At 39.7% G+C, this 22,327-nt stretch overlaps 1 protein-coding gene and 1 non-coding gene across 4 annotated transcripts in view; both read right to left on the bottom strand.

Moving 5' to 3' along the window:
- Positions 1–15,181: 15,181 nt before the first annotated feature.
- The window catches only part of SVEP1 (sushi, von Willebrand factor type A, EGF and pentraxin domain containing 1), a 197,112-nt gene continuing 189,966 nt past the window's right edge, over positions 15,182–22,327 (bottom strand). For all 3 annotated transcript variants that reach the window (XM_027034812.2, XM_027034811.2, XM_053204811.1), the window contains 2 exons: positions 20,162–20,255; positions 15,182–15,348 (listed from right to left, as the gene is read on the bottom strand). In XM_027034812.2, the coding sequence (XP_026890613.1) occupies positions 15,327–15,348; positions 20,162–20,255 (116 nt within the window). In that variant the 3' untranslated portion in view covers positions 15,182–15,326. The remainder of the gene's footprint in view (positions 15,349–20,161; positions 20,256–22,327) is intronic.
- On the bottom strand, positions 19,833–19,942 carry LOC113592925 (U6 spliceosomal RNA). Its single transcript, XR_003412927.1, has one exon. It is a non-coding gene; the product is annotated as a U6 spliceosomal RNA (small nuclear RNA).

Raw genomic sequence — 22,327 nt, 5'->3', positions numbered from 1 at the left:
GATTGGACCACCTTCTCTTTCTCTTCCCTCCCTCCCTCTCTTCCTTTCTTCCTCCCTTCCCCATTAAAAAAAAATTCTCAAACCATGCTTTTCTACACATAATATGGCAAACACAAGGAGTGTTTGGGGACAGAGAAGAGGTAGATTTCATCATATGTGAGTCAATTTTTCTAGAAGCTGTTGGATGGTCAGGTAAGTAGCTCAATCACCTGTAACTCCCTAGACTTTTCCCACTGTCATTCTTTTCAATAATGCTCATTGGGACACATGCCAGGATATAATTTGAGAACTCTACTACAATATGCTCTATGTGTTGCATGATGTAGAAAAGGCACACAGTCTGCAATTCCCACCTTGCCTAAATGAACAATTCTGGGACAAAAACACCTTGTCATAGCCTTCCCTTGGCACTGAATTGGTATTTAATCAGCCAGCATTGACACGCGAAAACAGTTTGGTGCTTGAGTAAAACACTGTGCACTCCTCTCCCCTCATCCCCTCCCTAGTTGCCTTCCTCTTTCTCTCCCCCAACCTCCTCCCCCAAGAGATAAAGACAAAACATGAGCACAACAGATGCAGACATGCCTAGGAGATTATATTATCACTTTCAAAAATGTAAAACCACATAAATGGAAGGTTTCACAATAAAACACAAGGCTTTACTTAATTGGCTAACTGGGGAGGGCATGGAAGCAGGTTAGGAGTAACTGGAAGTAGAGAGAGGAAGATTTGGGAGCAGAGTCTCAGAGAAGGGTCCATTGGCCAATGCTGGAGAACTTGGTCTCAAAACTGGAGTTCACAGACAATCTTCATAGGATGTTGGGAATGTGAGCAGTGCTATTTGCAACCACTACGCTAGACTGTTACTACAATGGGTGTGTGGGGAAAGAGACTTTTCCTCATTAGTAGAGTATCACAAGTCAGTGTGATAAACACAGGTCAACTGTAGGGGCATGAATACTCAGTGGTGGGGAGGGAAATGGCGACAAGATCTGGAAAGAACTTCACAATGTACATTCCAGAGATGTCTCAGAGCCAAAGAGAAAAAGAATGGCAGATGTTACTTATGTGGGAAAACTGTAAGACAGCCTCAGGCCCTCCAGAAATGGTTGAGAACGCAGGAGAAGAGAGCTGGAGGTTCTACTACAGCAACAGGTGCTTAGTAGGAAACACATCTAGAATATACAGGTGCCACAGTCAAGTCCAGATTTCATGTACTTCCAAAAATAGAGAAGGTGGACCCAGTGCACCTTCAGAGGAGGCGTCAGTGCTTAATGCCACACATTAGATTCCTTCTTTTATGTTGGCTGGATAGAGTAAGACCAGATTTATCATCTTTTTTCTGAGTCAGTGCTACTGGTAGGGAGTTAACTCTTGCAGGTAGTCAGGGGCAACCCAAAGAGAGAAACAAAGCAAAAGAAATCGTGTCCTTAATCAACATTCCTCCCTTTCTACTTGGAAACTAAAAAGCCTACCCTTCTGTTATATCCAGCAGCTTTAAAAGATGGAGGAGAAAACAGCTAAGCTGGAAACTGGACATGAACAATACATATGAAGAGTCTTGAGACTGGCCAACTTCTGGGGAGGGGGTAGTATCTGGTAAAGGGGACAGGAGGTGGGACTTCTGGAGGAAAAAAAAAATTAAAGGAGAGTGAGGAGATGAAAGAAGGGAAGGTTTAGATTGTACCTCCCTCCACTGATTTAGGAAACATCTAAGAGAGGACATCATGAAAGTCTGGAGCTAGAGGCCTCACACTGTCACAGAGAGCAAAGAACCAGATAACTAGAGGCCATCTAGAGGCACCCTCACCTCTCATTACTACGTCTGTTAAGTTTTATCACTTTTATTTGAGACAAAATTTTTTTACTGAATCTGTTTCGGATTGTGTGTGTATGCCTTTGCTTAAGAGGGAGGATAGCCAAGATGTTCAATGGCATGAGGAAGAGAATACATCCTCACGTCAATGTCATATAATTTCACGGTAAAAGATGTTTGATAAATGAATCCAGCCAGGGAAGAGCCCCCAATGGAGAAGGCATTAAAGGGTCAAAGACAGAACCTATCACCTGGTTGAGTGAAGATGTCAAGGATATAGCTTGGGATATGCTTTGACCCTTTCCATACATCCTCCACTCTTTGATGCGGACAACTGATTTTCTCTTGATCTTAAATAAAGTCATTTGCAGGTGTGCTTTCAAGCTCCATTTCCCAACCACACTGCTACACCTATAAAGCCACCACTCTCTGGGTTTTGACAGTGATGTCCAATACCTTCTCATACCCTTTTATTATAATCCGGAAAGATTTCAAAGAGGATGATAGCTGCTTAGTGTTACCATTTATCTGCTCTCCTTGAGGCTGCAGTGGAGATAATCTAAACTGAGGGAAGAGATACACATTCCCTGGGGGAAGGGCTAGTGGTCATGGCCAAGGTTCTGTTCCTCACGGTTATTCCTAATGGTGTCACTCTGGGTGAGTCCTTCACCCTTGAGCTCCATTTTTTAAATCTGAAAATCAAGAGAGTCCTTGGCCCCTGAGGACCTTAACTTTCCCAAGGCCCTTTCCCCTTCTGGTTATAACAACGATTCAGAAAACTGTGCCATCAAGGGGAATGACCAGTTGTGATTGTTACTGCAGAAGCTGATTTGGGAAAAAGCATACTTCCTAGGAGAGAGGACTATGAAGCAAAAGATCAGCATACCAGGAGAAAAGGGAAAGGGGATCATATCAGCAATCAGAAGACAAAGTCAGGGTGTGGGGGTGTAGTTCAGATACCACTGCCAAAGAGACAGGCCCTTCAATGTGTGTTTATGTGACTCACCAGGGAACTTGATGACAAGGCTGATGGTGGGTGGAGAAGGTAGTTTACGTGTGTGAAAGGGAATGATTCTGTTATGAGGCATTTTAGGGGGAAAGAAGTTGGATTTAGCCAACTCCTTTTTTTCCGTTTTCTTCACTCACTTATTAGGAAAAACCAACAGAATTGAGGGGGGTGGTCAGGATCTGGAGAGGCATTCCACAATGACTCATACAAACAAAAACAATGGAGCTTAGGAAAGAGCCTTTTTCAAATCAAAGTTCAGGGTTTCAAAGAACTCATTTGTTTTTCCTTTATCTTGCTGTTTATTTTTTATTAACAACAGCAGGGTTGGGAGGACAAAGAGACTCAGAAGGCTTTTCACAGACCCAGAAAGCACCTCCAGAGACTTGGGCCAGCAATTCACCTAAGACTCTAAGTTTCCTTATGTTAAATATATTCATACAGGGCCAGGCACTGAAGATGCCATTTGATTGCTTCTTATTAAATCTAAGATACCACAATGGTAAGATACACGATTAAACTGCCAGTTATATTACACCATGCCATTTGTAAGATGCATTTTCATCTTAGAGACGTTAAAAATATATTTTTGGTAGGGGCACTTGGGTGGCACAGTTGGTTAAGCGTCCGACTCTTGGTCTTGAGTTTGAGCCCTGCATCAGGCTCAGTGCTGATGGTGCAGAGCCTGCTTGGAATTACGTCTCTCCTTTTCTCTGCCCCTCCATGCTTGTGCTCTCTCTCTCTAAATAAATAAATAAACTTAAAATAATTTATAAAAATATATTTTGGATGAATAAAATATATTAAATATCTTAACTCTTTGAATATTGTGGTTTATATTAAAGTCTAATTTTAACTGCTCCCTAGACACCATCATAGCTAGGGATGTGGTCAGGTGACTCCAGCCAAGACTTTATTAATCCTCAAGGCCTTTTTCTTTTTCTTTTTTTAAAAAAATTTTTTTAACGTTTATTTATTTTTGAGACAGAGCATGAACAGGGGAGGGGCAGAGAGAGAGGGAGACACAGAATCTGAAACAGGCTCCAGGCTCCGAACTGTCAGCACAGAGCCCGACGCGGGGCTCGAATTCACGGACCGTGAGATCATGACCTGAGCCGAAGTTGGACGCTTAACCGACCGAGCCACCCAGGCGCCCCTCAAGGCCTTTTTCTAATACCTGGGTCAGAAGGCTGAACGCCAAGCCAGTAGACCTAAGTGGAGGAGACTTTGTGCTGTGTTGGTAGCAGAGGCACTGGGTGGTAGGGTATAGGATTGATTGTCTTAGCAACTTGAGAGCAAGCCATAACAATGGGCCAAGGATAAGAGTGCTCTTCAATTCCAGTTCTAGAGCTTGACCGTATAGTTATCTCAATGTTGTTCCTTCTTCAGTGGAAGAGATTTGGGGCCATCAAGGCATCAAATCCATAAGATCCACAGAATGTTTCATTTACCTGTCTAGAGTATCGGCAATGTTGCACTGTAGCTAATGTTGCCTGTATTTCCTGTGAAGGAATCGTTTTTGGTATTGTAACATTTCCTCCAGTCTAGTCCAGTTGCCTAGGGAGAATATGGGCTTAGAAAAGAAAACAGCCTGGGCTACAATCCCACGGATGGCTAGTGTAGTAATGGGACTCACAAGGAAATGTACTCAACTGAGAAAAACTGACTGGTTCAGTAAACTGTGCGAGTGCCTACTTCTTTGTGTTTGTCATCCTCACGACAACAGCGATCAAAGTAGGTCCTGTTATTGCTTCCATAATGCAGATGAGGAAAGGGAGGCTCTTGGACAAGCACCTTGTCCAGATGATGTGGCCCGTAAGGCAAGGAGCCAGGATTTGAATGTGGGTGGTTGAATTCCAGAGCCTGTGCTTTTCATGACTATATCCATAAATAAGAAAGAAATCTTGCCATTACGGAGATTCAGACACATAAACTAGCCATGACATAAAGAGAAAACTGCCTTAAAAGATATGTGAACAAAGTGCCCTGGAGCCCAGAGGAGGAAGCTATTAAGTTCAGGGATCTTTCATAATACAAAAAGTGACTATGAGAGCAAGTCAGCTACATTTTCTTTTTTTTTTTTAAGTTTTATTTATTTTTCAAAAAGAGAGAGAGAGAAACCGAGAGAGAGACCGAGAGAGAGAGATCATGGGTATGCACGTGCATAAGTCAGGGAAGGGCAGAGAGAGAGGGAGAGACAGAATTCCAAGCAAGGCTCCACACTCAGTGTAGAGACAGATGCGGGACCCGATCCACAATCACAAGATCACAATCCGAGCCGGTATCAAGAGTCAGACACTTAACTGACTGAGCCACCAAGGCACCCCTACACTTTCTTTTTAAGAAGGGACTTCCCTTATTGTTCTATAACCTCAGACCACGGGTTTCCCAGATACCATGCATTTGCCTATTTGTGGATTGAATAGCAATACCTTTTCTCTAAGGCTCATGGATGTATATCAAACACAAGTATTTTCAGCGAATAGCCAGTAAGTGTGATGTAAACATATTGTTTGGTTGTGGAAAATTTCACCCACACCCCAAGGTAGAGGACAGTATGATGAACCCCAAGTATCCCCTGCCCAGCTTCAGCTGCTATCAACATTCTGCTGCTGTTCTTGCTTTAGCTGCACCTGCCTGACCCCCACTTTTTTTTTTCCTGGAGCATTTAAAAGCATATACAAGCATCCATTTAGTTTCACTAGTAAATACTTCAGTCTGAATATCTATTATACCAAGCCTTAAAATATTAACGACAATACCATTATCCCAACCAATGAAATCAACAATAATTCCAAATATTCATCTGATATTCAGTCTGTGTCTAATTTTTCCTTATTAGTAAGCACGCTTTTAACAGAAGAACTTTTACTTCTTTTGTGCGGAATAGGCGCGCACAGTTTTCCCTCTCAGTTCTATTCTGGCATATTTGCAAAGAAACAACCTTTCCGAGGAGCGATTTAGGTTGTTAAGAAGTAAAATAAAATGAGTTTTCATAGATCACACATAGAACGTAACTGTATTTGTAAGGTTAAAGCCACTAAGTAAATTAAAAAAAATTTTTTAACATTTATTCATTTTTGAGAGACAGAGAGAGAGAGAGAGAGAGAGAGCATTGAGCAGGGGAGGGGCAGAGAGAGAGGGAGACACAGAATCCAAAGCAGGCTCCAGGCTCTGAGCTGTCAGCACAGAGCCCGATGTAGGGCTTGAACCCACGAACTGTGAGATCATGACCTGAGCTGAAGTTGGACGCTTAACTGACCGAGCCACCCAGGTGCCCCAAAGCCACTAAGAAAATTGAAAAACAAATGCCTGGTAATGATGGAAGTGAAATAGCATGTGCCAAGGTGAGGAACTAGGCTGCAAAAATCCTATTAAAGTATAAGCCTATTCTTGAGACACTAAGGTTACAGGCTTCTGGTTCCATTTCTGCATTTTGGGGTTTACCCAAGATTTGAGTGTAGCAAGCTGGGCAGTGGCTTAAGACCAACGTCATGAACTATTTTAATAGGAATGAAAAGGCTTATGGTGTGTGTGTGTGTATTTAAGAGAGCTTCTGAATATATCTGACCTATTGCTTCTCCTCTGAATCTTAGTATTGTGCGTGCGCATGCACACACACACGCACACACTCTCACACACACACACTCACACAGAGTATATTCATTCTATATTGGATATCCACGTTGGTTTGTCTGTTCTACTCATTGGCATTGTTGACTGGGAGGAATACTGAAACGAGAAAGGGCATAACTCACTCTCCCTGTTCCTATGAACTAGACCTTGGGAGAGAGGCAGGGGGTTTAGAACGAAGTCACCAGCATCTCAGAACTCAAGAACAAATGGTAGAAAAAACAGTGTGGGGGATGGTGACTACCACGGTGGGGTTAGGTGAGAACTGGGAGTAGAGAACAGTGACACAGGTAAAGGGAAGGACTTGGGCAAAGGCCTCGAGATGACAACATGGGCATTCTGAAAACTGAAAGCCATTCATCATGAGGTCTTCTCAATGTGGCAATTATGACTTATGGAACATTTTGGGCTGCCCTTTAAACATAGCCTAAAGTTATTTGGTGGGACTCTCACAAAAACCAAGGCTGCTTTGTGATTAGGAACATTTTCTTTTCCAAACGCCAGAAACATAGGCTGTAATAATAAACTACCATGGTTACAAAGCTTATTTGGGATTGAAAATGCCAGCCATATTCTAGCTAAGGTTTGTTGTCTAGAAAGTGCTGTGGCTGAGTACTCAAGCCTAGCCTTGGACTTCAGGAGTTGGCTGGTAGTTCCTAGATCTTGTAGGCATTGTTTCTCGGTAACTCAGTTTTCTTGGGTTCAAGAGAGACCTTTGCAGAATTAGCTGAGAAGGGTTGGGGAGGGGCTGAGAAGAGGGAGGGACGCAAACATTTATTCAGCCATTGGTTAACATAAGGCATCCACATAACTTCTTTTGAGACAATGCAGGACAAAATACATGTTAAATTACAAAGCAGCATACAAACTGTAAGGTGTGCAGAAAAGAGTTTGGAAATATTTCCCCTTTGATTATACACTTCATAGAGTCTCAACAACAGCTCTTTTGAAGAATGTGGTAGAATTGAGAAACACACGTATGTAGTTTTTGCTTCTTTTTTGTGGTCTTCACACGAATCCATTCTTTCAGGTTTTTCTAGTTTGTCAGTTCACACTCTTTATTACCTTTGCTGATCGGACACACTTTAACTTACAGAAGCATAAACTAGCTTGAGCACTCTGCTGGGGAAGTCAAAGATCCAGTGGGCATAATGAAAGAAGGAATCTCAATGATTCAGAAGGGCGAGGATCAGGTGTGTAATTAGACAGGTCGGGACTTATGAGGGTGGAGGGAACGCACCAGAAAATGTTTTCTGTGAGCGGTGGGTGTGATCCGCATCTCTCGGTAGTTAGTACTGTAACTCTTACAGACACCCAGCCGAGCTCTGTGTGGGTTTCTTTAAAGTAGCATGGCTTTGTTCACAAAACGTAACAGCCCAGAAGCGTTCCACCTGAAGAGCGCATATTTTAAGTGGCTTTGCCTGCTGCTTTCCGTGGCTAGGAGCATGTGGACGTGCAGCCCTGACAACACGTTTGCAGCTTTTCATTATTTTCAAAACAGCCCATTTCACTCAGGTTCCATCCAAGTCTACATGTTGGGCCCAGGTTACCTGGGATGGCTGGTTTGTAAGATAATGAAGGGGGAAAATGAAGGTCTGAAGTTGCTGTCACTGCCTTAAGGTCAGAATTAGGAGGGAATCATGAGTAATTAGGTGTAATCCCTTAAAAAAAAAAAGAGTATTGTTGTCGCTATGTTGGTTGTTAAGGAAGCATAAGAAGGTAATTGTGATGTAACCTGGCAGGCAACTTTGCAATATTGTGTCAGTCTCTTAGGTTTCCTCTAGAGCATAAAGCACAAGAGTATTCTGTAAAAATACACTGATAGTCTCAACAATTAATCTGTTAAATCCTTTAATTTGATCCTCAGCAAATATTTTTCTCCTGTGTACAAAGGTAGCTCAACATTTATTGGTATTTCCTCTTGGTAACAGTTTCCATGTTTCTATTAACCTAAGGATCACCTTGATGTGAATTCTTCTCTAAAGATTCCTAAAGAAATATTTAAACAAAACCATATGGAGGCAAGATCTTTCAACTTACACATGCCGATGCATACCCCAGACTAATTAGGGCAAACGGAAAGATGACACATGCATTAATGGGGGGGCTTTAAATCAATTACTTTTCATGAATTTAAGATTACTTCTGATGAATATGAAAGTACACTTGTGAATATAAAAGTAATATATTCTCATTGAAAGTAAGTCAGAAACTCTAGCCATTGTCCTGGGACAATATGTTCCACTGCCGTTGATCCTTGAACCCTACTAATACCTGGACTGCACGTCTATCTGTGACTCTGTTCTGCAAGTAAACATAAGTATATGTGACAAATAAAAATTCTCTGCATGTTTCAGTAGAAAAAAAAAAGTCAGAAATAAAGGGGAAATTTGGACAAGAGATAAAAATCTCCCAGTGTTCCATGTCTTAGGGAAAATCATTATTAACAAAGATTGGCATACTATTTCTTTCTATGCGTACTGCATATGCATATTAGGCAATGGAGAGCATACTATAAGCACTTTGTTGGTGCTATTTTTTGATTTTTGATTTTTGATTTTTAAGTAATCTCTACACCCAGCGTGGGGCTCAAACTCACAATCCTGAGATCAAGAGTCCTGCGCTCCACTGAGCGAGGGGGCAAGCCAGGTGCCCCCTGTAAGCACATTTCCTATACTGTTTTCCACTGAACATTATGCCATAATGATTTTTCATGTTATTAAAACTCTTTGTAAATATAATATTTAATGGCTTCATAGTATTTAATACTATAAATATACCATGAATTCCATAACCAATTCCAGGATTTTTAGTCATGTAAGTTGTTGCTAATTTTTAATATTAAAATGCCATATTTTTGTGCATAAATATTTGCCTCTAAGTCATATATATATATATATATATATATATATATATATTTACAGAATTCTCAGACTGGGAATTACTGAAGTAAAAATTATGCATGCCTATTTTTCAAGTTTTTAATACATGTTGCCAATTTTTTGGACAAAGGTTGTACCAGGGTACATTCCCTATAGAAGTTCAAGGAAATGACTGTATTTAATAGCCAACTCCATTTATCACTAAAATAAATACCACCACCGCCACCAATTTAGTAGGCAAAAATTTACATCATTTTAATTTGCATTTCTTTCATAATTCATGAGGCTGCTCCTTTTCTATCTGTATTTCTTCTTTAATGAATTGCTCGTGCATATCTCGGCCCCAAACAAAATGTTTTCTAAGGGCTATTTATTAAGTCTTAATACTTTAGAGTATTATTATTTTGTCATGTATGTTTTTGCTTTGTTGGAAACTCCGTTTATGGTAATTTTTGACTTGTGACAGAAGTTTTCACATTTTTTTGAAGTTTATTTATTTTGAGAGAGAAAGCAAGAAAGAGCGTGTGCATGAACTGGGGAGGGGCAGAGAGAGAGAGGGAGAGAGAGAGAATCTCAAGCAGGCTCCATGCTGCCAGTGTGGAGCCCAACGCGGGGCTCTAACTCACGAACCGTGAAATCACGACTTGAGCCAAAATCAAGAGTCAGACACTTAACTGACAGAGCCACCCAGGCGCTCCAGAAGTTTTCATATTTTGTAGTCAAATATATATTTCTTTTGTGAGTTCCTTAAAATTTTATTTTCAAATTATTTTTAAAGTGTACAAATCAGTGGTTTTTAGTCTATTCACAAAGTTGTGCGATGATCACCACTATCTAATTGGAGGACATTTCATCACCCCCCAAAGCAATCTTGTACTCATCACCAGTTACTCCTCATTCTCTCCTTGAGCATCTTCTGTCCCTGTAGATCTGCCTATTCTGGGCATTTTACATAAATGGAATCAAACAATATACGGCCTTTTGCATCTGGTTTCTTTCATTGTGCATAATAATTTCAAGTTCCCAAGGTTAATGTCAGTCTTTGTTTTTTGTCTCCTCCTGACCACATTTGGTTTTGCTACATCCTTTGTCCTTTTTGAGAAGCCATAGGAACTTAAGATTTATTTGGTTATAGCACACCCTAACCCACTGGCTTCAGTTAATTTGCTAGTCAGCTTCTACTAAACATGATTGATATTAGTTTGAAAAAGAAAAGATTTACTTTTCTTCTTATTTTTTTAGATTTATTTTTGAGAGAGACAGAGACGGAACATGAGCAGGAGACAGGCAGTGAGAGAGGGAGACACAGAATCTGAAGCAGGCTCCAGGCTCTGAGCTGTCAGCACAGAGCCTGACACAGGGCTTGAGCCCACAGACCGTGAGATCATGACCTGAGCCAAAGTTGGATGCTTAACCGACTGAGCCACCTGGGCACCCCAAAAAAGGAAAAGCTTTACTATAGTAGAGAAGTATCTTTCTAGTCTGAGTTTTAGAGATTCTTATTGAGAATGGATATTAAACTTTGCTGAAAGCTTTTCCTACATCTGTTGAAGTGACCACATGACTTTTAGTACTTGATGTTCCCATGATACAGGGTAGGAATCACTTTACTGTGGTTGAATGATTTTTTCACTCTTGTGGCAAAACCATATTCCATTTGACTGTCATATATTGTTGAATTTGTTTTTATCTACTGCTGTTAATTATTTTATGTTTGCCATATAGATATTCTAAAGTTAAGAAGTAGTATTTGAAGACAGTGAAAAGAGCACAGACATTTGGGGCCAGACATAGCTGAGGGTTTTGTTTGTTTTTTTTAAATATTTCTCTATTTTTAAGGGAGAGAGAGAGACAGAGCACGAGCAGCAGAGGGGCAGAGAGAGAGGGAGACACAGAATCCAAAGCAAGCTCCAGGCTCCGAGCTGTCAGCACAGAGCCAGACATGGGGCTCAAACTCACGGACCGCAAGGTCATGACCTGAGCCAAAGTTGGCTCTTAACCGACTAGACGCCACTATGAGTTTTAATTCAAGTTCTAATAGTTATAATTCTGTGACCTTGGCATTTTTTCCTTAGAATTTTTATTATGCATTACTTTTGTAGATTTGTAACCAAATGAGCATGGAAAATTTTATATCTTGTTTTTTTCCCCCTAATTTAACCTTGTACCACAAGCATTTTCCATGTTACTGCATAGCTTTGAAAGCGATGTAATATGTGATTCAAAATGAGCTTCAGGTAGCAGAGTTTAGAATTCCTTACTGTTGAAACTTTCATCCACGTCCATATTTTAACCAATAATAATAATGCTATGATCAACTCAATTATGCCTAAAATGTGCTTTATATTAGCTCAAAGTGTATAAAAACACTTATTCGTAAGTTTATTTATTTATTTTGAGAGAACGAGTGAGTGAGAGCAAGGGAGGGGCGGAGAGAAGGAGAGTCAGAATCCTAAGCAGGCTCCATGCTGTCAGCGAGGAGGAGCCCCACAGGGGGCTCAAACTCATGAACTGCGAGATCATGACCTGAGCCAAGATCAAGAGTTGGATACTTAATGCACTGAAGTCACAGCAGGCACCCCTGTACAAATACTTTTAAGGATACATATGGTCAAAATGCTTTCTAAAGTTTATTATACTGATTTACATTTTCACTGACAATATATAAAATTTCCTACATTTGCCCACATTGTTTATTAACATTCAAAATAAGTCACTGCTAATCCAATAAAAAAAATGGCTTCTCACTATTGTTTGAATGTACATGCCACATTTGTGAGGCCCAACATTTTCTCACATGTATATGAATTTACTGCATTTCTTTGGCGGGTTGTCTGAGTTCTTGAACTCATAAATCTTCTTCAATTTATATAATAAAGATATAATAAAGACACTGTTCCTTGGTCTGTTATAAAAATCTGATTATGATTTTTTAAATGACACCAGAACTTTCCAGATGCTATCAAATCTGCCCATCGTTCCTACCATGATTATTCTGACTTCTAGGCTTAGGAGAGGTTATTAAGCCTTCAAACTGTTAAGAAAAATTAATTCCCAAAGCCATTTTTATGGTTTTAATATTGGTATTTCACTTCCCTATCCATCCTGAATTTAGTTTTGTTTGTGGTGAAAATACAAATTAAAAGATTCTCTAAATTTTACCAATTGTCTAGTGGCAGTCACTCCTTCTAATACTTGGCAACAAAAATTCTACTGGTCACTTACGAGTTTTTAAGTAGAATATTTGAAATTATGTATATAAACTATCACATTGATGCTTTTGTAATTTTTTTAAAATTTTAAGTGGGCTTCATGCCTAGCACAGAGCCCAGTGTGGGGCCTGAACTTCAGACCCTGACCAAGACCAGAGCTGGCATCGAGTCAGGTGCTTAACCAACTGAGCCACCCAGGCACCCCAGATGCTTTTGTGACTCTTGATCCAGCATGCACTATTCGAATTACTGTGGCTTTTTTAAAAATTTATTTTGAGAGAGAGCGCGAGTGGGGGAGGGGCAGAGAAAGAGAGCGAGAGCGAGAGCGAGAGAGAGAGAGAGAGAGAGAGAGAGAGAGAATCCCAAGCAGGATCCACACTGTCAGCGCAGAGCCTGATGTGGGGCTCAAACTCACAGATCGTGAGATCATGACCTGAGCTGAAGTCAAGAGTTGGATGCTTAAACGACTGAGCCACCCAGGGGCCCCATACTTACTGTAGCTTTTCAGTGTTTTGAATTTTAGTAAAGATGGGCCTTTTCATCATTTTTCTTTAAAGTATTTTAATTTCTGGGACACCTGGGTAGCTCAGTCAGTTCAACGTCCAACTCTTGATTTTGGCTCAGGTCATGATTATATAATCTCATATAATTATGTAATTATAATATATTTATATTTTATATAAATATGCTGATATTGTGAATAGGATCTTTTTCACTATATTTTCCACTTTATAAATATTCAGGAAAGCTCTTTTTGTATATTTATCTGTAACAATTCAGCTTACTGGACTCTGTTTTTAATGGATTTTCAGGCCTTTGGGTTTTCATTTTACAAGGTATATCACCTTCTGCCAAAATAAAACTTGTGACTATTAATTTTCTCATCTTTATACCTTTTATTTGTTTGATAAATTTATGTATTACTGTTTTGGCTAGAACTCACAGAATAATGTCCAAGATAAGTGGGGACAGCTTTTTTGCTTTGTTGCTGATTTTAAAGGGAAGCATTTAATACCTCACTACAGGACTGGTTATAGTTGGTCTGGAACAGATAGGTTTTGGCATGCTGGACAAACACTCTCACTTCCTTTTTAGAAAGTTAAGAATTCATTGTGAATATATGCAGTATAGAAAATTTAAAAAAGAACATTCTTCAACTACTTTTAGTGTTGTTACTCTGTGACTCACATTTCTAGATAGGAAATATGATTTGCAAACCTCATGTATCATGGTTTATTTCATATTACTTACTGTCTGCATAACACAGATAATTTGACTTATTGTGAAATATGGATTTTTTTAACCTATTCAAAGTAACCCAATACGAGTTCTACTCAGTAGGCACACTTTCAGAAGTGAGTTTTGTTTTCAATCGCAGTAGCTTTCCCTAGCTTGTATTTTCTGGTACTCTCTTTCTTTTTGTTACTTGGCTTTCATTTTGTAGTTTTCTGATTATGATGAAGATCAACATAGTTTGGAAGCTGATGGGACAGTGATAAGCTAAATAAGAGGTATGCCTGTAAGCACGTAAAATTGGTCGAGAGCGAATGTCAGGAGAAATAAGGAGAAGTCAACAGCCGGTACGTGCAGGGCAGTAAAGAGAACCACTAGGACAATGAAGATCTTTTTCATCATTCCTGCATTTCTTCATAGTGTTACAATGCACCCCACGGCCTATTTGGGAACATTTCTCCCAGAGGATGAAAGTGAGGTGATCGTGATGTTCCTATTTTAAACAAAACCTAGCGTTTGGCGTCTTTTTCCCCCAGAAGTTTGGGGAAGTCTTTATCCCAGCAGAAGCACGGTGATGGAGTTAGCGGGGACTGAGGAGCAGGTCCGCTCTGCCTTGGGCAGCATCAATTCTTTTTTTGCAAGTGAGACCAGGAGCACAGTTTTGGGGACCTTCTCCCATTTGCATTTTTCCTTCCCTTTCTCTGTCCTGCTATTCCTGTCTCCTTTCTCCCAAAGCAGTGAGTTGTGGCATTCTGACCCACAAGTGGGCTCTCTGTTAATCTTCCGGTTCGTGCATTTCTTATTCCAGCTGCGAGAAGAAAGGGGAGTGCTTTGTTTTGTGAACCATGACCATTATACTTTCTTCCTCTGTCCACTAAGTTGATTGCCTACAGCTTTGCAAGTGCTGGGAAAGGAATGAGCCAGGCTGCCCTCTGAGCCGGGACAGCATTCTGTATGGAGGGTAGTATGTCCAATGCTTACCCGCTGATTAAATAAAAGGAAACCTTTACTGTTACACATACTGTAAAGAAGAAAGAGCTAGAAGGAAGGGGTCTCCTTCATTGGGATTTCTTGGTACACTGCTTGTGATCCTGTACTGTGCCAATAGCATAGATGAAAGATCATGACCCTCTTCATTATTTCCTGGACAGCTCACAAAATGGCACTATCCAGCAAACTATTATTTCATAGCAAAATATATTTTAATTGGAAAATCACTTGAAGTAACGGAATAAAAATGTGTAGCAGGAACTTTCCCAACAGACAGCAGAGTATGTACAGTTTGTGAGCGGAGCAGCATGTATTTAATATATTTTTATATAGAAAATACAAGCATATTTAAAAATGGAAACATGTAACAAAGTATGTCACAACGAATAACAAAATATAACACAAAATAAAAAGGTAAACCCAAAATAACAAGTTTACTAAACAAAACAAGACCCAGCACCGTGTTGGAATTTCTTTGCGTAAGTTCCAGGATGCCCAGGACTCCCAGGAAGAGATGATCCTGCTTTTAGGAGAGCTGGTTGGTTGTGCAGTGGTTAAAACCCAGTCCTCCTTTTCCTGGAACAAAAAAACAAAGAGATTCAACAGAAAAACTGAAGACGTAAGAGCTTAGGGGCTGATGACAACAGCATTGAAAGTCTCAGATGCCTGGGCATTATCTGTGACATGGTTTGTAGGGATGGGGGTCGTTCCTTGAGAACAGGTGCTACCTTATGAAAAGATCGGAGAATCAAAAGAACCCGGGTTTTGATCCCGTCCCTCTCACCAATTCCCTGTCTGATAATCCTCTTATCTCTAAAATGATGAGCCTGGACTTTGTGAACCTGGAAGTCTCTTAAGCATTAACAGTTGATGGGTTTTGTTTACGGCATCTACTTAGGGTCAATTTTCTGAAGATGCACATAGAGATCAGAGGAAACCCAGTCTCTTTCTTAAGGACGGAACGAACTGGAAATGATACGGGGTCTGCCTTATTCATCAGCAGAGGAGGTTAGAGGCTGAGGGATTTAATGGTTGCCATGGGGTGCTTCTCCCCCAGCCGCCACTGATGGCAGGAAGGCGCTCCATCCGTGAAGAAGCGTCTACTGAGCACCAGTTTGTGTGTCCGTACCAAGTCCGAGGGATACAATCTTCAAGGCACTCAGTCTTGTGGGAGAGAAGGAAATAAAAAATTGCTTGGAAACATTTACTGTTTTGATTTCTCAGAAAAGCTTTCTCTTCTCCCCATTTCAGGGAATCATACTCCACCTTTCTTTCTTCCGGGAACTGCCAGCTGCCTCTCCCCTTCACCCATAAGTAAGGTAGAGATTTTGACAAAATGACCCTTCAAGTTAGTACAACAGAACTCAACCTAGGGCCGCAGTTTCACTGACCCCTCGTGGGCCCTTCAATCGATCTGGAGTAGTCAGTTCTTCCGGATCGTTAAACGGGGTCAGTGCCCTATTTGCGTGGATACTGTCGGATGACATGTAAAATGTGGAAGCTATAAGCAGGGCTGTCCCTCCACCTGAACTGAGCAGCAGAGAAAACCCCATTGCAGCAAAAGACAGGATGGAACAGACGCTGGAGAGAAGAGGGGAGACGAGAGGTGGACAGGCTTTAGGTGGCTTTCAAGTCCTCAGTCTGGTCCTCCTGATGCTCAGCCACCTCATGTCTTTGGGTGCAAGGTCCTTCTAGCCTGAGGACATATTCCTTTCTTTAGTGAAGCTAGTTAGAGTTGCAATAAGAGAGTCCCGACTGTTACACATCTCCTAGAATAACTGATCACAGTACAAGGAGGCAGGGACTTGCCCCATCTTCTGGGTTGAAGATGAACCTCTCCTCGTATGTGGGCTATGCCTCTTAACTCATTTTGCTGAATATATACATCTGGATTCCTTCATTAAACTTTTGCTTTAAAAAATCGAGATTTTGTTCTCTTTATTAATCATTTTCTTCACATAAGCTAATACTTATCCTTCCCCTAGTTGAGAAAGAGATCCTCTGGAGTATTTTGATGTTAGGGAACCACACAAACTCTGGGTTTCCTTTTCTTATCTAGAAGATGAAGGAGTTGAAATAGAAAGTATAAAATTATAAGAATTTTAGAAATACTTCCTGTTCCTTTTTGAGTCACTGTCATTCTTAGTCCTTTTATCTTTTCTTTTCTCTCTCTCTCTCTTCTTTTCTTTTTTCCCCCCAGAAATCCATTGCAGTTTGACTCTCGTTTTTTTAAAATTCTTTCAACTCTGCTCTCATGTAAAACCATCATTTTTATCTTGGAAGTTTCTACATATCCATATATAATCCAAATTTGCTCTTTGGAGTTTATGTTTTCTCTCTGCAGAGTTGGCATATACTTGATAGGAAGAAATTCATTGGCCCAGGGCTGATTTTTTGTTGTTGTTGTTGTTAATAAAGTGTGTACTTAAATAGGTTTTTGCCTTTGCAAGCTGACTTGTATTCTAATCACAACGAACTTTTAAAAAATGGGAAAATTAGAGTTGATTTCAGTTGGCTGAATTTCCCACTTTTTGAAGAGAATATGAAAATATCCATTTATTTTAAATGATTACTTTAAGACAGAAGTAAATGTACATAATACAAATCTAAGTGATGTAATACAATGACACGTACTGAAAACCTTAAAATAGAGCTGTTAATATTCCAACATTGCAACATTTGTGAGGACAATGTTACAATATTGAAAATATTTTATCCGTGGTATGAGGTAGTACGTCTGACATTTCCTGAAGTTTAAAAAAGTTTAAACCTTGAGGAAGAAGAACAAAGCTAGAGGCAGCATGCTCTTGCATTTCAAACTATATTACAAAGTTTAGTAATCAAAACAATATGGTATTGCCATAAAATCAGACATGGAGATCAGAAAGACAGGAAAAAGAGCCCAGAAATAAACCTTTGCATGTATGGTCAATTAATTTATGACAAAGGAGCCAAGAATATACAACAAACTCTTCAACAAATGGTGCTGGGAAAACTGGACAGCCACATGCCAAAGAATGAAACTGGACCACTTTCTTATACCAAACATAAAAATTAACTCAAAATGGATTAAAGATTTGAATATAAGAGCTGAAACCATAAGACTCTTAGAAGAAAACATAGAACTTGGTGATGATTTTTTGGGGGGATTTGACAGCAAAAGCAAAGTCAAGAAAAGCAAAAATCAGCAAGTGGGACTACATCAAACTAAAAATTTCTTCACAGCAAATGAAACCATCAACAAACAAAATGAAAAGGCCACCTACTGAATGGGATTATATATCTGATAAGATGTCACCATCCAAAATATATAAAGAGCTTATACAACCCAATAACAAAACAAACAAACAAACAAAACAAAATAAAAACAAACCCCAAGCAATTGGATTAAAAAATAGGCAGAGGTGGGGCGCCTGGGTGGTGCAGTTGGTTAAGCGTCCGACTTCAGCCAGGTCACGATCTTGCGGTCCGTGAGTTCGAGCCCCGCGTCAGGCTCTGATGGCTCAGAGCCTGGAGCCTGTTTCCGATTCTGTGTCTCCCTCTCTCTGCCCCTCCCCCATCCATGCTCTGTCTCTCTCTGTCCCAAAAATAAATAAACGTTGAAAAAAAAATAAAAAAAAAAATAGGCAGAGGATATGAATACACATTTTCCCAAAGAAGACATATAGCAGGCCAATAGGTACATGAAAAGTGCTCAACATCATCAGTCATCAGGGAAATGCTAATCGAAACCACAGTGAGGTATCACCTCACACCAGGGAGAATGGCTATTATCAGAAAGGCAAGAAATAACAAGTTTCGGCAAGAATGTGGAGAAAAGAGAACGTTTGTGCATTGTCGGTCGGAATGCAAATTGCATACTATGCAAACAGCACGGAGGCGCCTCAAAAAAGAAAAAAAATTAAAAACAAAACTGCCATCCAATCCAGCAATTCTACTTGTACTTCTGAGTATTTCTCTGAAGAAAATGAAAATACGAACTTGAAAAGATGTATGTACCATGTTCACTGCAGCATTATTTACAATAGCCAAGATATGAAAACAACGTAAGTGTCCATTAATTGATAAACGGATAAAGAAAATGTGACACACACACACACACACACACACACACACACACACACACACACTGAAATACTATTCAGCTACGAAAGAATGAAATCTTGCCATTTACAACAACATGGATGGCCCCTGAGGACTTTATGCTAAGTGAGATAAGTTAGACAGAGAAAGACAAATACCATATGGTCTCACTAATATGTGGAATCTAAAAGAACCAAAAAAATCCCTTACAGATACAGAAAACGGATTGGTGGTTGCCAGAGGCAGGGGGTGGGGGTGAAATGGATGAACGGAGTCAAAAGGTACAAACTTCTAGTTATAAAATAAATAAGCCATGGGGATGTAACATACAGCATGGTGACTACAGTTAAAAACACTGTGTTGCATATTTGAAAATTCCTAAGACAGCAAATCTTAAAAGTTCTTACCATGAGAAAAAAATTTTGTAATTATATATGGTGATCGATGCTAACTAGATCTACTGTGGTAATCATTTTACAATACATATACAAATATCAAATCATTATATCGTATACCTGAAACTAATATAATGTATGTCAATTATTCTTCAATAAAAAAGTTTACATTATTTTAAACTATTTTCTTCCTTAGACTTAATTTTGTGATAATCTTTTCTCACCTAACATACTTACTGGTTAGAAATGAGAAACCAATTGACAGATGTATTTTTACACTAAAATTTTTTAGTCAATTAAATACTGAATATATATATATATATATATATATATATATATATATATATATATATGTATACACACACACACACACCAAAAATATGAAACAAGAGTTTTGATTTTAAAAATAAACATTTCTTATCAATTTCAATAGTATTTTTTTGTAACCAGGAATGCAAATGAACATCATTAAAATGTACTGTTTATTATTTATTTTACAACCTTACATATGAAGGATGCAATCTTCTGCTCATGAAGGCAGTTAATTTATTTGTTTAATGAAACCTTTTTTCTTTTGTTTGGAAAACTATGGAATGTCGCATGAATTTGCATGCAATCCTTTTGGAGGAGGCCATGCTAACTTTCTCTGTAGTGTTCCAATTTTGACTTTATGCGCTGCCAAAGGTGAGCACAAGATTATTTATTTGCGAGATACCCTTTTGCCAATCCTTAACTAACATTTCTTTGTGTGGCTTTAGTTCAAATTTAAAGAGTACCGGAAAGCGGGTATTTTTGGAAAATAAAAGCTTCTACTTAAACTGGAGATACGTTCTGGCTTTTGGGACACACTCAACTTGAATTTTGATCTCTTTGTGTTAGAGTTAAACATTTGTTTCTTCTAATGGGCTTACCTGGAGCAGTCATGTCCTGTCCAAGCTGAGAGACAATGACATCGGTTTGGTCTTATGCATTTGCCACCATTTAAGCAGGGAGACTGGCAAACAGCTGGGATGAAAAATGCATGCATTTATTTAATTAATAGTTAGCAGGTTGGAAAACATCCATGAAGAGGTGTAGAACAAGATCTGATGCTGCTTTCCACTCCAGCCACTCCCATTCCTCACTGACCATTTGTATTACACATTCTTGCCACTCTGTTTGACCTTGGGTCTCATGTGAACTACCCACCATCCCTCCCTTTCCCTTCCAAGCTAGTCAAGTTGCAAATGTAAGTCCCAGGTTAAGTCCTGCCTGTGTACTGAAACCTCTGCTGATGACATTAGATCCACTGATTTTTCTCAGCAATTCTTTTTATTTATGCAACCGATGTGATGTATACGGTTTTGAACTGCAAATTTTTCAAGTGCTCAGTGAGACTGTGTATCGCTTGAGAGAGCTGGCAGTGAATTCTATGACTGACTGCGTTGTTACACCAGACATTGACACGTATGATAATCAGACGCAAAGATTATCCAAAATAACAAAAAAACAAACAAACAAACAAATAAAAATAGCAGATGATTCAAAAGCTCCTTGTATTTGCTAGAAAACACAATTTTCATGGCTTTTACCAGCTTTACTTGGAATAGAATAGAATTAACCTGGAATAGAATTAAAAGTTAGCCACAGGTAAAACCCTGAGTGAACATCCAAAGATTTACTATACGGACATCTTTTCTCACAAGGCCATCCTGGCATAACCACACTCTGCTTGCTACAAAATTTACAGATGCTAAAAACTGATGAAGACCTACCACCAGCAAGTTTAATATATCACAGAGAAAGAAGAACTTTCTCGAGGAAGAAGAAAATAAAATTCTTGTTGAAAGAAGGTTGGAAATGAGAAAGTTTTAGCCTCATGATTTTACCCTCATTATTGCTTGGACATGTAGCCTTCCCCAGATGAAAAACTCATCTTTGGTAAGATATACATGAATGTCACTTCTTTTTTTTATCTTTATTTTTTAAGTTTATTTATTTTTGAGGGAGAGACAGAGCGTGAGTTGGGGAGGGGCAGAGAGGGAGGGAGACACAGAATCTGAAGCCGGGGGCAGGCTCTGAGCTGTCAGCACAGAGCCCGATGTGGGGCTCGAACTCACAGACTGTGAGATCAGGACCTGAGCCGAAGTCGGACGCTTAACTGACGGAACCACCTGGGCACCCAACAAATGCCACTTCTTTTATCACTTATTTATAAAACATGGGGAACACTCCAGAAAGTACCAAGCACTTGATATGCAAGCACCAGGTGGGAAGAGCGAGGACAAAGGTAAAACCATCTTTGCCCGTGGGGAGCTCTCTTGGGGAGTTAATAGTAGGTATGGGCCAAGAGAAGGCATGTATTTGCCACATAACAGAGAGGAAATTATGAGACAAAGCAGAATTAAAAATAACAAAAATAAAACCCAATCATTGAAAACTAACTCTCCATAGATGCTGCTTGCTAATAAAAAATTTACTCCTTTTCATTTTTTTAAATATTTATTTATTTTGAGATAAATAAATCTCTGCACTATCAGTGCAGACCTTGATGGCAGCTCGATCTCGTGAACCGTGAGATCATGACCTGAGCTGAGCCACCCAAGCACCCCAAATTACTCCTTTTCAATAGCATGATGATTTAGTGGTTCCTGACAGTACTAACACATTCATTTCACTTCCTTGTCTAATAGCTTAACACCTTCCTCCTTCCCTATAATATGGGTGCCCCCAATATTCCATTTTAGGCTACCTTCTCGTGCTATGTGCCTTCTGCACCGTCTTACGTTTTTCTTCGTGTATGTTTTCCAGTGATGACTCACATACCACTGTCTTCAATCTAGATGTATCTTCTGGGAACTCAAACCCTCATTCAACTCCTTATCAGACCTCTCCCTTGCAGGTTTCATGGGCTCCTCAAACTCAACAAGTACATACTTAACTCCTTAACCACACATTCACACCTGCTCCTCTTGGGTTCTCTATCTCAGTAAATGGCACCGCCTTTCCCTCAGGGGCCCCAAAGCTGTATCAGTCTTGACTCTTCTCAGACCTCTCCCGCTGCAGTGTATCTATAACAAAACAGTAACTTCTCTCAA

The sequence above is a fragment of the Acinonyx jubatus genome, chromosome D4, assembly GCF_027475565.1.
Source record: "Acinonyx jubatus isolate Ajub_Pintada_27869175 chromosome D4, VMU_Ajub_asm_v1.0, whole genome shotgun sequence".
NCBI lineage: Eukaryota > Metazoa > Chordata > Mammalia > Carnivora > Felidae > Acinonyx > Acinonyx jubatus.
The sequence above is the reverse complement of the archived record's forward strand: the minus strand, read 5'-3'. Positions and strand labels throughout refer to the sequence as shown.